The 12,602-nt window shown below is 35.3% G+C and overlaps 1 protein-coding gene across 2 annotated transcripts in view; it reads left to right on the top strand.

The window, feature by feature from the left end:
* The window catches only part of RSBN1L (round spermatid basic protein 1 like), a 65,613-nt gene that overhangs the window by 31,121 nt on the left and 21,890 nt on the right, over positions 1-12,602 (top strand). For both annotated transcript variants that reach the window (XM_059396969.1, XM_059396968.1), the window contains exon 2: positions 7,065-7,181. In XM_059396969.1, the coding sequence (XP_059252952.1) occupies positions 7,065-7,181 (117 nt within the window). The remainder of the gene's footprint in view (positions 1-7,064; positions 7,182-12,602) is intronic.

The following is a 12,602-nucleotide window of genomic DNA, read 5'->3' as shown; positions in this document are numbered from 1 at the left end:
AAGCAACCAGGGCAGTTAGAAAAGGGAAATACAAATTTGAGGAACTGCTCCTGAAAGGCTGTAAGGACTAAGAATTTACTTCCTTGCTATGGTATGATAAGGAAAGGAAGGAAGAATTAACAAAGATCAATGTAGAGCACATAAAAGAAAAGAAAGTCATGATGTACTGAAGAAAATAACACAATAATTTCTTACTATGTCACAGGCTCTGTTTCATGACTCAAACATTGAGGTAAAGGCTTAAAAAAAGGCTCTACTTAAAAAACATATATGAGGTGTGCTTGGGTGGCTCAGTGGTTAAGCCTCAGGTCATGATCTCAGGGTTCTGGGATCGAGTCCCGCATCACACTCTCTGCTCAGCAGGGAACCTGCTTCTCTCTTTCTCTCTCTCTCTCTCTGCCTGCCTCTCCATCTACTTGTGATCTCTGTCTGCCAAATAAATAAATAAAATCTTTAAAAACAAAACAAAACAAAAAAAACATATGATAAAATGCTTATAAGGAGAAAGATACATTTATAGCAGAAAGAATACAATGTGAAATTTGCTGTAATAAGGCTAGATATAACCTGCCTACTGTATTATACAGGATAGTATTAATGGGCCTGGTTTGATTTTGTAGCACAGAGTGATGAGAATGAGCCTGTTTGTTGGTGATGCCAGAAGTTACAGATGTCACCTCTCATACGTGGAATGATAAATGATACCTGAGAAAATAAAAATTAAATGATACTCAAATACTGTTTTTAGTTTTAAACAGGTAAATTTTGTCTTGTTTTTGTATTCATCAATATGAATATGATCATGAGTTTAAATATTTGTCACAATGAAAAGAATATATTTCTTAGATTTTTTAAACAGGGAAGTATATAATACATTTTTGAAAGTTATTAGAACAATTAAAAAATAGTGGCAGTCTTCTGTTATTTAAAACTATGAATTAATTCGTAAGATTCGAGATAAATGGATTTTTGTTGTATTATGAATCTCTTAAGGGTGCCTGGGTGGCTCATTTGGTTCAGCAAGTCTGTCTCTTGATTTCATTTCAGGTCATGATCTCAGGGTTGTGAGATCTAACCCCCAGTCAGGCTCCATGCTGGGCGTGGAGCCTGCTTAAGAGTCTCATTCTTCCTCTGTGTCCCTCTCTTATTCTCCCCCTCCCTCTCTCTCTAAAAAAATTTAAAAATTAAAGAAATCTCTTAAAAGGATTCTCTAACAATGCTTTTTATAAGTTTGACTTTCTCCTTACTGAAGTGATTCACCTAATATTTGTGTGTGTATGCTTTCATCTCTGTATTATAATGACTTTAGTACAGGTGAATACTAGTAAATTTTATTATAACCAAATGAAAACAATTATTTGTTTTTAAGAACTGATTTTGCATAGCTTTACCAGCAGTAGGAATCTAATGATATTGTTGATTGTAACACTCTTTAGTACGCCACTATTATTTATTTTTATCTTTTGCATGTAAGTGCTCAGTAGAAATATATTGCTAAATAAATAGAATATTATATTATTATAGAAAAATCCCTTTTATATCTTATTTGAAGTTATTTTAATCAGTTTTCTTTTTTATATCTTAACTTTTACATACAGTGTATATCTTTAGCACATGTGTATTTTTCCACACATGTAATTTATAGTTTGTTCTGGTTCACAATGACTTAGTCATTTATTCCATTTCCTTTTCTCCATTCTTATATTCCTTCTGCTCCTGTAGGTTCAAACTCTATAATGGGTCTGTTTGTATCTGTTTTTCCTCTGTCCCCTGACCCCCTTTTTATTTTTATTTTTTTAATTATTTACTTTCATTTTTAATTTTTTAAAAAAGATTTCATTTGTTAGAGGGTGAGAGAGAGAGAGCATGAGCAGGGAGGGGGGAGAGGGAGAAGCAGACTCCCCTGCTGAGCAGGGAGCCCCATGTGGGGCTCAATCCCAGGACCCTGGGATAATGATAAGGCAGACACTTACTTAACTGACTGAGCCATGCAGGCATTCCTCCCCCCACCTTTATTTTAAAATAAAACTTGTAGTCCTTGTGTTAATTCAAAATAGGTATTTTCTTGTTCTTATGGTAGAGTGATTTTTACTTTTATTCCAATAATTAGCTAAATATTCCTTCCAAACCTTAGGTTAGACTATGAAGGATAAAAGTCATACAAATTCTTGGTCATGAAGAGAAATGATTTTTTAAGAATGACAGTTTTTTAAAGAACAGTATGTTACAGTAAACATGGGGCTAGGGAGCTGTTTTCCTTGTGAAAAGATGTAGAAGTGCCTTTTTTGAGTATGAATGCATTATAATATAATGACAGCAGAGTTGAGATTTTTATAGACGGTGGTGTTTTGAATTGTTATGACCAAAAAATGTTTATTATGGCCCAACACTATGGATAGAGAGCTAGACATAGATAATATAAGGCTTATATCTTTGCAGTATGCTTTTGTATATATTTCCTATTTAATCTTTATATAAACTCCATTTTACAGCTGAAAGTTTGTTATCAAGGTTGCAGAACTTGATCTAGGTCTTCTGAACTTGTAGGCTTTCCACTTTGTTTTAGCTGTAACATGTTTACCTGTAACATATAAACACATTATAACATCTTTGTGTTATCTGTAACATGATGATGAAACATTTAATGGAGGCATTTAAAATTAGCTTTTTTAAAAGATTTTATTTATTTATTTGACAGAGAGAGAGAGAGAGATCACAAGTAAGCAGAGAGGCAGGCAGGGGCGGCGGGGGGTGGGGAGGCAGGTGAAGTTAGATTTTGAAAAAGGATATGCCCTGACAAGAAGCAAAAATTCTGGGACGCCTGGGTGGCTCAGTTGGTTAAGCAGCTGCCTTCGGCTCAGGTCATGATCCCAGCGTCCTGGGATGGAGTCCCACATGGGGCTCCTTGCTCAGTGGGGAGCCTGCTTCTGCCTCTGCCTGCCATTCTGTCTGCCTGTGCTCACTCTCTCCCCCTGTCTCTCTCTGATAAATAAATAAAATCTTTAAAAAAAAAGAAGCAAAAATTCTAGGAAGAGTGAAAGGTAGCTTGAAAGATTGAGACAGGTATGTAGGTTGGGACAGCAGATATCCCACAAAAATGCTTTTCTGCTATGAATATGTAGGATGACTTGTTTGCTTCCTTTCCTTAGAAGGTTTTGAGTGTGGGGTGGGAGGTAACTATAGTTACGTTGTCCATCACTCTTCTTGTCTTGGCAGTGCCATTGTTTTGTTTCTGGATGTTTGTCATATAACGACTTAATGTCTTCAGTTTATCTTTACATAGCATTATACCAGAAGGCATATTCTAGGACCTTTTTTCCTGTTTTATGAAATTAATATGGTCCTTTTGGAGAGACTTTAAAACTTTTTGCTACTTAAAAATAATGGCTTTTAGGGGTGCCTGCCTGGCTCAGTCAGTAGAGCTTGTGACTCTTGATTTTGGGGTCATGAATTCAAGTCCCACCTTGGGTGTAGAATTTATTTATTTTTTATTTTTTTAAAAAAGATTTTATTTATTTATTTGACAGAGATCACAAGAAGGCAGAGAGGCAGGCAGAGACAGGAGGAAGCAGCCACCCTGTTGAGCAGAGAGCCCGATGCAGGGCTCCATCCCAGGATCCTGAGATCATGACCTGAGCCGAAGGCAGAGGCTATAACCCACTGAGTGACCCAGGCACCCCCTAGAATTTACTTTAAAAAACAATGGCTTTTAATAATTCTATACCTTGGGTGTAGAATTTACTTTAAAAAAATAATGGCTTTTAATAATTTGTGCTATCATCTTTCAGTCTGATTTTTTTGAATGTGTTTGTATTATATTTTCAAAAAACTGGCATATATATTGGGGCACCTGGGTGGCACACAGTTGTTTAAGCAATTAAGTGGCCAATTCTTGGTTTCAGCTCGGATCCTGATCTTGGGTCATTGGATCCAGCCCCATGCTCAGCATGGAGTCTGCTCAAGATTCTTCCTTCTTCTCCCTTTGCCTCCCACCCATGCTCCTGCTCTCAGAGATAGATGGATGGATGGATGGATGGTTAGATGGATAAGGATGTATAGGTACAGGAGTTGTGTGTAGAAAATCTGTGTGCACTTTCTGTTCAGTTTTGCTGAGAACCTAAAACCTCTCCAAAAAATAAAGGCTGGGAGCCCCTGGGTGGCTCAGTCGGTTAATGTTTGACTCTTGATTTCAACTCAGATCATGATCTCAGGGTCCTGAGATTGAACTTCACATCTGGCTCTGTGAACAGGGTGGAGTCTGCTTGTCCCTCTCCTTCTACTCCTCCCCCTGCATTAGTACATGTGCGTCCACGCTCTCTCTTTTTCTCTCTCTCAAATAAATAAATATCTTTAAAAAATCAGGCCTGTAATTTATAAATATATTTATAAATAAAGTTTATTAGAAATAGGGTAATACCATATTACACTTTTTTCCCTGAAAAGCTAGTTTAATTTTATTCTGAAAAATATTTGTTTTGTGACTGTGATACATTTATATTATATCATAATTATATATATGCCATTATAATTCTACAGTTATTTTAATCTTTGTGGTTAGAAGTCAGGATTGTAGTTACCCTTAGGGATGCTGCATAAAGACTGGAAGGGAAGACAAGAGGGGTCGCAAGGTGCTGTTCATTTGTGTTTTTTTAAAGATTTTATTTATTTATTTGACAGAGAGAGACCACAAGTAGGCAGAGAGGCAGGAAGAGAGAGAGGGGGAAGCAGGCTCCCTGCTGAGCAGAGAGCTGGATGCGGGCTTTGATCCGGGGCTGATCAGGGGCTGATTGGATCCGGGCTGATTGCAGAACCTGGGGATCATGACCTGAGCGGAAGGCAGAGGCTTAACCCACTAAGCCATCTAGGCGCCTGGGTGTTGTTTGTTCATTTTTGTAAAAATTAAGCTGTATACTTACATTTTTTTTCTGTGTTTATATTATGTCTTAATAAACTTAAAAAAGTTCAGTAATTACTGAAATAACACTTTAAAATTAATAAAGTTAATAGGGATGATTGGGAAAAGAAATGTGGAGATAGGTAACTGTTTTCTTCAGTTGTGATTTTTAAAGGATATGTAAATAGTTCATTAAAAAATGTATGTTTACTTAGGAAATATTAACTTATATATGTGTCTAAGCTCCAGCTATTTGCAGTAACACTTTATGGCTGGATGACAGCCTGTGACAGGATTTCAAGGACTTTAGATATCAATAAGGAAGAACAGCAAACTAGTCTGAAGCATGAGAACAGCTTAATCTATTTCTAGAATTTAAGTTATATATGAACAGACTTCCTGTTTATTCACTTCTATATCCCGAACCCTTTGCTTATACTTAGCAATGCATATTTGTTAAATCAGTCTGTCCCTGTTTTCGTTTGCTCTGCCATCAACTATCCTTTCTTCTGCATTGAGTATTACCACTTTTAAAAAAGCACTTTGTCAGTTTGGTAGGTAAAGTATCTTATTTGAATTTGTATTTTTTTATTATTAATGAGTATAAGTTTTAAAATGTTTATTAAGTAATGACTTAATTTTTTGAGAATTATCTGTTTAAGTAGTTAAACCTGATTTGTTCAGTATGGTAGCCACTAGTGTCATGTGACTCTTGAACACTTTGAATGGAGATGTGCTGTTAAAGTATATACTGGATTTTGAAGTCTTATTGTGAAAAACAATGTAAAATGTCTCATTAATAATTTGTTAATGTTGGCTTTATTTTGAAATGACAATTATTAGATCTGTTGGTTAAATAAAATTTATTATTAGTCTTAATGTCACCTGTTTGGTTTTGTTTCCAATGCGACTCCTAGAAAATTCAAATTCACATATCTGATAAGCATTATATTTCTACTGGGCAATACTGATCTAGATGGTAATCTAATATGAGGTGATATAGGACTTGAATTTGGGTAGTATTTATAGAAAGGAAAGTAAGGGGGCACCTGGGTGGCTCAGTGGATTAAAGCCTCTGCCTTTGGTTCAGGTCATGGTCCCAGGGTCCTGGGATAGAGCCCTGCATCAGCCTCTCTGCTCTGCAGGGAGCCTGCTTCCTCTTCTCTCTCTGTCTGACTCTCTGTCAAATAAATAAATAAAACTTAAAAAAAAAAAAAAGAAAGTAAGGAAGGATTTTAAGAAATTCGGCAGTATGCATATATACTATATAATCTGTCACATTATAAGATATTTTATACTTTTTATGTGTTTCAGTTATGACTTTGTAATCAATTTTAAGCTTTTTTTTTTTGAGGGCAAAGGCTACATTACTATTTTGAAATTCTCTACATCTTCTGTTTTGCTGTGTACATAGTAGCTTGATGAACAAGAATTGGATATGAAATAATCTTATAAGCTCAAATTTAAATTTTTAGAATGCAAATCAGTGATTCCTAGAGTTCTTAAGCCTTTTATTTTACTGTATTTATTTATTTATTTATTTATTTAAAAAATTTTTTTCAGTGTTCCAAGATTCATTGTTTATGTACCACACTCAGTGTGCTATCACCAGCTAGCCAGATCAGTCATATCCTTTTTAAAAGGAGTAAGGATAAGGGAACTAACATCTAGTCTTACGTTTACCAGGCTCTGGGTAGTCATTTTATATATTTTTTCATTTAATCCTAATGGTAACCTGTGAGAAAGATAATGACTACCATTTTATAGGTTAAGACACTGCCACTGAGTAATTTTTCCACTGTTAGGATATTAATCCAGATAATGGCCAGTTTCAAAGCTAGCATTTTATCCATTGTAGTTTACTGTCTGGATTGAAGTTAGTTATTTTACGTGACCTGAAGTTAGTTTAATATTGTGGTTGACATGAATTAAAGAATAATCTCAAGAATGAAATGTATAATGATCAATTTTGATAGTTTATGATGTATATATGTTTTATGTTAATACATGACAGGAAATTTGGAAATCTTTTCCCAGACCTGAGAGGTAGAACAAAAGGCATGTTTGTTTTAAATTTTGATTTTTCATGGTGTATTCTAGAAATTGCACTGTAGTTCTTGGGGAAAAATTATAAAGTGGTTTTAAATATTTTCTTTGTTTTGTCTTTCAGATAAAATCAAAGACAAAATTAAAGAGCGAGATAAGGAAAAAGAGAGAGAGAAGAAAAAGCATAAAGTAATGAATGAGATTAAGAAAGAAAATGGAGAAGTAAAAATTTTGCTGAAAAGTAAGTTTATATTCAGTGATTTTAGTTGTACTATATTATATTCCTCAGTTTACTTACTGGCTTAGTGATTCAAATAAGAAATGTTTGTCACTGAATTTTGCTGACAGTAAACTTTAATTGTAAGAATATGGAAAGATCTGTAATAGGGGGGCGTTCTAATCTGTGTAATAATGTCTTTAGTATATTTAATTAGTGAGTTATGAAAAAGCAGAAAAGTTAGGCTTTTAGGTTCCTTTAATATAGGTCATCTAATTCTGTGTTTGCCTTACTAGTCTTTATCCATATTTAGATCTAAAAAGGCTAAAACAGTTTTAATATGGTAGGAATGATAGAAGAAGTGAGCTTAAAAATGCTTGACTGTAATCACCATACCATAGTCTGGTATCAGAGGGAACGTTTTACTCTGAGCTGAATTAGAAGGTACACTGTTTTACTGTGAGTTTTTTGCAGGCTTAAAGAACACCCTCTTTTTGTTTGCTGTTTTTTCTCTGTTGTTACATTTGTTTTCAGTTGCTGTTTATGCATGGTGGGGGGTGGCTGGATTATAATACAAATCCTACCAATAAATCTGAACTTTTTCAGGGAATATGTATGGGAGAAATACAAAGTAAGGACAGTTATAAATTCACTCTGGTAACAGAAGAGTCAGTGGCACTTTGGTTGCTAGACAGCTAACAAATTCATTATCTGACCCTATTAAGTTGAGAATTTGTAGATCAGAACACAGTGACTTTGATTAATTTGACACTGAATTTATGTGTTAATAAACCATTATCTCTACATTAAGAAGAAAAGGCTGCAGTATCATATGTGTAATGAAATAACTGGTTAAAATTTATGTTATTTAAGAAACAATACTAGATTCTGTATTTTCATTTCATTCTTTGTCTTGTTTCTTGGTCACACTTTTTTTAAGCTCTGTTTTCTACTTGTCAGAACTTTATACTTTATAAAATTCTTTTGACCTTGGAAGAAGTAGTCAGAGCTTAAGATGATGACTTAGTTAGGTGCATGGTCCTTTTATTCTATTTCTTTTGACAATGTGTTTTTGTTATATTCTCTAATGAGATCGTAAGACTTTGAGGCAGGAATCAAATCTAACCACCCTAGTGTTGTACAGCAGCTAATTCATGCTTGAAGTGTTTACTTAACTTTACCCTGTTGGTTTAGTCAAATAGTCATTTTTTACTGGTTTAGTCAGATAGCTATTTTCTTATCCAGTGGAATGTACAGTGATGAACATTCTTGTCGCTTGGTTGAATGTTGGATTCCTTACATACCATTTATGTGAAATATGTGAATCTAGAGATTACATATACAAATAAAATTTTAAATAGCCTCAGAAAATGGAGATTTTTTTTTTAGTAATAGCAATAGTAACCTTGACTTCTAAGTAGTTGAAGAATGTAGGAGATACTTTGAGCTAAACGGAAAACCCAGTGATGATAAAGGGAGGAAAATGAGGTAGTTTTGGAAATGAATTAGTGACCTCTAAGATGACCAGGGGAAGATGAATTTACTGTAAAACAGAGATAAATAATAATTTAATTACTGCTTTACAGCATTGTGAAGATTAAAAGAGGTGTAAAGTATGGTGGAAGTTCCAAGTAATGTGTTTGGTCCACAGATAATTCAATAAGTGGCTATGAATTTTTTTTTTGTAAACATGTATGAAAGATTAACTCCTGTGATTGCAAACAGCACAAAATTATCTCCTACCTGGGTAAGATAAAAATAATTAAATTAATAAAACATGTTTCGTTTGGAAAATAGTGCCTGTCCCATTGTAAGCAGCCAGTAAGTGTTAGCTATTATTATTATCCAGTAAAAACAATTAGCTCTGCTAGTTTATGAACAGGGAAGGGCCTTCTTTATTATTGGTCTCGTGCAACAATAACAGAATCAATATGGTAGGGGTGGTGTGCGGTTACTACTATGTCCCCCTTTTTCCTTCATGACTTTCAACCCTTATTTTGTCTTTATAATTTTCTCCTTCTGTGATAATGCTAATGTTGCAAGCTGTGGCTACTCGGGCATTGATTGTTTGATGACAGCACTTGAGCATCTAAAATAGATGCTAATTCTTACTTTACACCAGTCTCATTTCCTTCAGGTTTTCATCAAAAACTGCATCAAACTGAGTATGACTAGAGAAACGTACATAATTATATACATGCCAAAAAGGTTATTTATTTATCTGAGAGAGAGTCAGAGAGAGCACAGAGGGAGAGGGAGAAGCAGACCCCTATTGAGCAAGGAGTCCAATTCGGGGCTGGATCGCAGGGCCCTGGGATCATGACTTGAGCTAAAGGCAGCTGCTTAACTGACTAGCCACTTAGTCTCCCCAGAAAGTTTTTATTAATGCAGAAATCCTATAAATGTTTTTCACTGATGAAATAGGATTACTTGCTTTATGAGAAATAGTCTAAAGGAACAAATGAATTTAACACATAAGCTTATTCAGCTCATCCTTTTATAGTTAATGTCTGCCAACTACTTTTTCTGAGCATACTTATATCCTCTAGCCATTTTTATGTTGTGAAAAGTGATAAGAACAGAAATGTTATGATTATAGTATTTTTTTTTTAAAGATTTTATTTATTTGTCAGGGATAGAGGGAGAGAGAGCGATAGAGCACAGGCAGACAGAGAGGCAGGCAGAGGCAGAGGGAGAAGCAGGCTCCCTGCCGAGCAAGGAGCCCGATGTGGGACTTGATCCCAGGATGTTGGGATCATGACCTGAGCCGAAGGCAGCCGCTTAACCAACTGAGCCACCCAGGCGTCCCAGCTTATAGTATTTTTGAGGGTAAGTTTTATCATTATAGTATATCACAGAAGCTTGCTGGTGAGCAGCAGGCATGAGGGTTGGAAGAAGCCAATATCCAAGATTATTGGTAGTATACCAAAGGTCACAGGTAGGTAATTCTTGTTAGGAAGAGTGAAAATAATTGCTGTGCAAAAAAAAGCAAAGTCATTCCCGAAAGACCAGAGGTTGAAAATAGCTAAGCTAATTACTCCTTTTTTTTCTATGTATGATAATGGAGTTATATATAAATATTAGTTCTTATATTAGATATGAAATCAGAACCAGTTTTTCTGGACAGCCTTTATTTTTTCTATTAACACTAAATGTATACTAAGGCTGGTGGTGGAAATAAATGCCAGTAAATTTGTGATTTTATTTTAAACTTTTTTTTTTGTATAATTAGCCATTAACAACATATACTATTTTTGTTTCTGTTTCTGTGTGTGTGAAAAAGAGGGGCTTTTTTTCTCTAGCTATGTGTGTGCACCTTTCTCTGTAGCTGAATCTCTCTTTGCCTTGCTTTGTATTTATGTGTCTGTGGTGCTGTGTGTATGTGTATGTGTATTTGTGTGGGGTGCACTGTGTGCATAGATCCATGGATCTGTGGAGGAAGGATCCCCTATCAACCTTATACCTTTAGGGTCCAAAGTACTAAGAACCCATCTTTCTTTTATGGGTGGTTATTAGGATCCTTTTAATAAGATATGCTCTGATTTGAAGAATTACAAGATATAGAGAAAGGTGTACTTTAAATACTTTTTAGGGTCACCTGGGTGTCTCAGTTGTTAAGCATCTGCCTTCATTCAGCTCAGGTCATAATCCTAGGGTCCTGGGATCAACTCCTGCATCTATCTCCCTGCTCAGCGGGAAGCCTGCTTCTCCCACTCCTTCTCCTTGCGTTCCCTGTTTCGCTCTCTCTCTCTCTCTCTCTCTGTCAAATGAATAAATAAAATCTTAAAAAAAAAAAAAACTTTTTAGTGGAAGAGAAGAACATTGATACTCAAAATTATCTAATTTCCTTAAATTATTTCATTTTTGTTTCTCCTTAAAGTATTTTAAAATTTTGTCACTATGTAACTACTGCATTTCATATGTCATTCTAAGACAGGAAATGAATGACAGATTATATAAAACTTTAAAAATCTGTAGTGAATGCTAGACAGTTTGGTTTAAAGGTAAAGAGTATATTTTACCTGTGTCCATCAGAGGTCCTGGAGACTACCTATAGGTTTGGTGATTCACTAAGACGATTCATAGGACTGCATATAGATGAGATGTCCTCATGGCTATGAATTACTGTAGTGGAGGATATAAAGTAAAATCTGTAGAGAGAAAAGGCACACGGGGGGATGTCTGGAGGGAACCAGGCACAAGCTTCCAAAAGTACTGTCCGAGCGGAATCACACAAGATACACTTAATTTTTCGAGTACTGAATTGTGCCAACACATGTGAAATGTTGTCTGCCAGGAAGTTCATTAGAGACTTGATACCCAAGATTTCTATTGGAGGTTGATTACACAGGCATCTTCTGTCCAGCATGTATAAAAATTCCAGGCTCTCAGAAGGAAGATATGTTCAATATAATACATATTGCTTACACAAAAAGTTTAGGTATAGTGAGCCACTCTTAACAGGGAATTGTGGGAACATTCCCAAAGAACAAGTTTCTCAGATGCCAGCCAGGGGCCAACCTTGCAAGCAGGCCTTTCTAAGATTAGCAGTCTCAGGCATGTTACTTTAACTTTCTTCTGCATCTTGTGCTTAGTTTAGTATTTAATTACAGAGTAGCTTGTCTTGGGAATTTAATTCCTTAAGGCTCAAAATGAGACTCTCTTAACTGATTTTTTGCTATTTTGCATTTTTTCATCTGACTATTTAATACTATTGCTATTTTCATCCCTCTCCTGTTGTACCTATTTCATTTCAAAGTAACATATATCCTTATGACTGGATGTTTTCTATTTTACTTTTTAAACATGTGTTAGGCATAAAAGGAATAGGATGTTGAGCTTATATTCTCATTCAAATGAAATTGTTTATTTTGGCAGTCCACTTAATGCGTAATTTTATATGGGTTTTTTTTTTTTCATTTTAAGGTTTTATTTATTTATTTGACAGAGAGACAGAACGAGAGAGCATAAGTAGGCAGAAGGGCAGGCAGAGGGAGTGGGAGAAGCAGGCTCTCCACTGAGCAGGGAGCCCAATATGGGGCTCCATCCCAGGACCCTGGGATAGTGACCTGAGCCGAAGGCAGTCGCTTAACCGACTAAGCCACCGAGGCGTCCCATTTTACATGTATTTTCAATTTAGTTATTATATTTAGGCCTTTTAACCTTTAAGTTCTGTTTTTTTAATTCATTGCTGTCTTTTTTCCTTGACACATTTAGATTTTGTTTACATATAAAACGTCTTGTTTTTTATTCTGATTACCTCCCTATTTTAATTTTTTTATTACTGATTTTGTTCTTAAGATATTAACCTGAATCTAATGTTTTGATAGTTCATCCTAGGTAGCAAGTATGAATTTGTTAATATATTTACTTACTTCAGGGGCACGTGGGTGGCTCAGTGGGTTAAGCCTCTGCCTTCAGTTTGGGTCATGATCTTGGGGTCCT

This window comes from Mustela nigripes, chromosome 4, assembly GCF_022355385.1.
Source record: "Mustela nigripes isolate SB6536 chromosome 4, MUSNIG.SB6536, whole genome shotgun sequence".
Lineage (NCBI taxonomy): Eukaryota > Metazoa > Chordata > Mammalia > Carnivora > Mustelidae > Mustela > Mustela nigripes.
Note: the sequence above shows the minus strand (reverse complement) of the source record. Positions and strands in the feature narration are given on the sequence as shown.